Raw genomic sequence first — 5348 nt, 5'->3', positions numbered from 1 at the left:
GTCATCTCCATCCCTATCTTGACTTATCCTGTCTGCCTTTCTACCCCCAGGGTACCGATGTTGCGGTAGTTAACGCGTCTGCGTTAACCACTACACGTCTGGCGAACCAGAGGTACAGAGTTCGGTTCCTGCCAGGGTGAGAGGCACGTGACGTCATCTGGACTCAGCGGCTGAGTGCGCCATAAAGTCCCAATGATGACTGCTGTTCTACCCTATAATCTCCTGCCCTGTGCTGCAATCTTCTTTGCCCTACCCATCCTTGTCCTCTCCCATCTCGCCCGATCGCTAAACTGTCTTGTGTTGTTCCTTTGGTACCTGCCCTCCATTTCCTGCCTTCTGGCTGCCCTAGCATGCCCAGTGATGGTGCTTGGTGCTTATGTACTATTTTTTTCTGAATATCCGCATGAATCTGCTACTTGCTCTGCATCAAGGAGTAAATGATCAAACTATCTGACGGTAATGAGACTCTGAGACATTACTTGCCAATGTTTGATACCCACCAATTTTGTTCAAAGAGAAAGTCTGTCCTCCATATCGAACAAACATAACTTGGATCTGTTCCAGACCGAGCAAGTGATATTCTATACGTACATGCTCTACCTTCTGTTACTTATAGAAACTAATGTGTGCAAGTGATGTCATGCCCAAGGATCGGACTGGTGCTAAGTGTGTGCTGTAAAAGGCAATGTAACTAGCATCGTGAACTGGTAAATTTTGGAAGGCTAGCATTCCATTGCTATGAAAAGCACGACCACTCTGGTAAATGGTCTCTGGTCTTTTGAAACTTTCTTGTCTCCCTGCTCCGTGCATTTATTTGCTGACCCTCCTCTGAACATATGCATGCAAAGACCTGTTGACTCACTGCATTGGCAATGAACCAGCTACTTTGCGAGCGACTTCAAAGAAGACACGCATGTTAAGTAAGCTATACTGAGATGTAGGGTGGTGTGCGCTCTCGCCAGCTTTCAACGGTCGGCGTACCTCTCGTTGCAGGAGCATGACCGCCAGCTGCCTTGCCAGCCTGTCTGGTTCTGGTCGGCTCAGTTCGACGGAAGCCAGCGGTAGCTGTTCACCAACGCGCTTTACCAACGCGCGGTGGGCCCACCGAGCTGGCGCAGTTGGTGCGCCCCACCGACGCCAGCTAACTGTCGCCGCCGCCGCCGCCGCCGCCGCCGCCGCCACCTGCCATTTATTTCCATTGCCGGACGGAATCATTTGCAGCGTCTGCGGAGGCATTTCCGAATGTTGAAAGCAGGGGTGAAAGGGCAGTGCCTCATTCTGGGAAGAGCAACAGCGCAGCTAGGGGTCACCTTTCGTCCGAAGCCTATAAAGGTCATAGTGCACCTGCTCCGCGGCACACCGCGGCGCGCCTCCATTCTCTCAGCAATCGCCACCGCCAAGCACCTGGCTCGTGACCGGTGAGTTCGACACGCCCTTCTCTGCACTCCAGTCGTGGTTCAGGCGGCGTGCGCCCCGAAGGAGGGCAACGATAAAACTGGGGGGGGGGGGGAGTTTGCCGACAAGAAACAGTTGTGGAAGAAGGGTGGTGAAATACACGCTATATTAGATGACAGTTGTCATCGTTGGCCATGTGTGATGTTTTGACAGCATTGAGAAATGCTATCATAATATCAGCAATGCTGTCACTCTTTGGAAACTAACAAGTCATTAGTGTAAATGTGGATGAATCTGCTATACACCAGAGTAAATTAGGATGCAAGCATCTAACTGATATATGCGCGATATATGCAGATGTGTGGCGATCAGCCCTGACAAATCGATGTATTTTCAGGTGTTGCCACAGCACAGTGACGCGCTTCGAGCCTTCAATGTCGACCATTTTCACTATTGTGAGTGCACACATCTTTCTGCAAGGTCCTCCTATGTTCGATTTCAGTGTAGATGTTCGGTAAACTCGAGATGATCTGTTGTACCGATTCTGTTTAAGAGTTTGCAAGGGTAAGTTCTTCGCGCCGAAATCTTATCAAATATATTCTCATCACGGTAAGAGAGGTCAGGACCCGTACATAAATCACATAAAACATTTTTGGTTAGTTACAACCCTCCCTCCCCTGTTCACGCACTGGTCATGCTGGGTACCCCAACCCCTCCCCCGGGTACGCCACGTTGAAGGGAGCGACTCATCTTTCGGGCTCTTTCAAAAATATTCTCTGGTGAAACCTCAGAGACCATTTAGTTCTAAGAAAAGTGTCGGGTAGTGCCGCCGCAACACCATCAAGATTAAAAAGAATATGAATTTCAAGTACTTCCAAGTCCAATGCATGCCGTCAAGGCTTTGTAACAGCACTAAACTTTCTCCTTTCGTGGAAGTCCGAGGGTGTATTCCCGACACCTCCACATCTGCAGCTGTCGCGACCGTCGTCGTCTTGACGAAGGCGGAATCTGCTGAGGGCCGCTGGCAGCTGTTATGGGTTAGATGTACCACTGTTGAGCTGTTTCACCCGCACATTGCGGGCATGCAGGTTTAAAAGTGACACCCCTACTGGTATGAATGACGTCAGCACAACTGAACGGTTGTGATTGACATAGTGGGGCGGGTAGGGCCATTTACTTTGAAGCACACTGGCTGAAGCTTGGATCAGTGCGTCACTATAAACCATGTGATATTCTGTTTCCCGAAGTCAAACTTCACTTCGAAAAGAGCCACTGTTTTAAACGCCACTGGAGGGAGACAAAAATCGTAGCATAAAATTTCGTTGAACTCACAGCATAACATCCTCATCCTTGCTTATCGCTTTCCTTAAAAAGAGTGTTTCAAGCTCTCATCGCGTTTAGTACAGAATCACTTTGTCAAATTAGTGCGCTGAATTCATCACGGAACATATTCATTGTAAAAAACGAGGCAGATTAAATGTTTTAATTTCATAGTGATTAGCCTGGAGCCCAAAGAGCGCTCTACCACAGGATCCCCTACCCAGAAACCCAGGATTCTTAGGAATCCCTCTTTCAAATTGAAATTCTCAGCAGTTCAGAAGGCTTGTAAGACATCGGGCACTACCAGCCAGATGAGGCACGTCCGATCTAACAGTAGATGAAAAGTATACACAAGGCTGCATACTCCATTTAAGCGTAGTGCCTCAAGAAAGTAACGTCCACTTTGCCCCCTATTAAGCTAGCGTCCGCTTGTCCCCCTATTGAGCTAACGTCCGCTCGGCCCCCTATTAAGCTAGCGTCCGCTTAGCGCCCTCCTGAGCTAGCGTCCGCTTAGCCCCCCATTAAGCTAGCGTCCGCTTAGCCCCCTATTAAGCTAACGACGCGAAAGAAATGACCGGCGTGTTTTTTGCTATGGAGAAAGCTAACGGTATTTGGCTTTAAACTTTTAATTAACTTTAAATATTTTAGCGTTGGTTGTCCCCATACCACAGTGTAACGTTGGGCTGTCCAAGCCCTTGCCCTCCCTGCCTGGTTACTCTACCGCTAAGCACCATCGAAGCACCCTTTCCACCTCCACGCGTAACGCAATTTACAGACCTCTTACGACGACCCTGGGAAGCGACACGTCACGTCTGTTGCCACTCTCCACGTCTGATTCTCACTGGTGCCATCGTCAAGCATCGCGAGCTGTTGTGCACCCCTGTCATCAGCACCGTGTACCGGCCGCGGCTGCTACGCCCGCGTGCGGCGGTGTGGCGTGCTGTACCGGCCGTTGCTCTGTGCCACAGCTGATGCTGCTGCTGGCCACCCTGAGTATGGTCAGCGGCCGCTGCCCGGACAACTGCCCAGAGAACTTCCACTGTCGGCTTAACACGCATTGCTACCCGGATATCGACTTCGGTGGCCAGCATCGACTCATCTGCTGCCCGAGACGATGACCTCCTGGATATGACTTGGAAGAACACGACATACGGTACAAGACACCATGAACACACGTGGAACCCGGAGTGAGCGGGCGGGCAGGCGTGGAGCACCGTGGCATCCCAGCCAGACAGAAAAGGATGAGAGTTCAACTCAGAGTAAATTGTGTCGCCATACTGGTGCTGTTTCAGTACTTTCTGCTTCCATTGAACGTTGGAAGTGGGATGGATTTTACACAGCGCGCAATGAACCGGAGACTTTGGTCACGTGTTGGATATGCTTGACATGCTCACGTTCCATTTTCGTGCGGAAGAAATCACAGATAAAAATATGTGAAGCGCATGCTTTTGTTTCTGATTGGGCTGCGTTGTAGTGATAACGCGCACTGCTACGCAATGCATGCGCCACGAACGCGAGCGCATGTCTTTTGCGGTAGTATGGTGACAGTGCGCATTGCTATTAATCGGATTATTGAACATGCCTAAGCCGGCAGGTCAGGTCGGCAGTGCGTCGTGACACACGGGAGGAGATTAACAGGCGTATACGGGAGGGTGGGCCGAGCTCGATGTGGCGCAGTGTGCAGCCTGTCGTCTCATCTAAGCAGCCAACCAGGTCCACACCTGATGCGGACGCGGACGACATCAACCGGTACTTCGCCAGCATTAGTACCGCGACCGTCCGCCAGGTGGACTCCTCAGGGCCGGAGCTGGCGGTACGCCTGCCGCGCGTGGCTACCGGCCGGTTCCGGGTATCGCCCGTTGCGCCGGAGCAACTGCGATGTGTCATAGCCCGCGTGCGTAACGGTACGTCGTGCGGAGCAGACGGATTGTGTATCCGGTTTTTCAAACTGTGTGTAGACGCCATTTGTCCCGTGATCGCCCATATTGTCAATTCAAGCCTGACAGCCCATGTAGTTCCCGACTCGTGGAAGCTGACAATAGCACATCCTATCCAAAAGACGCCAAAATCCACTGAGGTTTCTAATTACAGGCCTATCTCAATTTTACCGACTATTGCTAAGGTTACCAAACGTGTAGTTTACGAGCAGATGTTTGCATATTTTACCTCTCATCACCTGTTCTCGTCTAGTCAACATGGTTTTAGATCATATCACCCCACTGACACGGCGCTTCTCACGGTAACTGACAAAGTTTTTGAGGTCATGGATCAAAGGGAAATCACCTTGTTATGCCTACTGGACCAATCCAAGTGCTTTGATATTGTTCCACGCGATGGACTTCTTAAAAAGCTCCAGCTGTACAATGTTGATGTACGTTGGTTTGCGAGGTACCTCCAAAAATACATTCAGCAGGTTCTCGTCCAGAACCCAGGTGGCGCCTCCTCTCTGTCGGCGGCATTGCACAACCCGATCGGAACCTACCAGGGCTAAGCGCTCGGCCCGCTGCTGCACAGCATTTATGCTAATGATATGCCGCTGTACGCTCATGACGCATGCATTGTGCAGTGCGCGGACGACACGCAGGCTTTAGTGAGTGGGAGGCCCGATGACATTGGTACGCTGATCACATCCA

At 50.9% G+C, this 5348-nt stretch overlaps 1 protein-coding gene across 1 annotated transcript; it reads left to right on the top strand.

Moving 5' to 3' along the window:
* The first annotated feature begins 1242 nt into the window (after positions 1 to 1242).
* Positions 1243 to 5130, top strand: LOC119109847 (uncharacterized). The gene is made up of 3 exons (XM_037233600.1): positions 1243 to 1418; positions 1793 to 1850; positions 3684 to 5130. Exons 1-3 carry the CDS (start codon positions 1243 to 1245, stop codon positions 3831 to 3833), a joined length of 384 nt encoding a protein of 127 aa, XP_037089495.1. The 3' UTR covers positions 3834 to 5130.
* The last annotated feature ends 218 nt before the right edge of the window (positions 5131 to 5348 follow it).

This window comes from Pollicipes pollicipes, unplaced genomic scaffold (genome assembly GCF_011947565.3).
Source record: "Pollicipes pollicipes isolate AB1234 unplaced genomic scaffold, Ppol_2.1 Scaffold_7231;HRSCAF=8579_pilon_pilon_pilon, whole genome shotgun sequence".
Lineage (NCBI taxonomy): Eukaryota > Metazoa > Arthropoda > Thecostraca > Pollicipedomorpha > Pollicipedidae > Pollicipes > Pollicipes pollicipes.
Note: the sequence above shows the minus strand (reverse complement) of the source record. Positions and strands in the feature narration are given on the sequence as shown.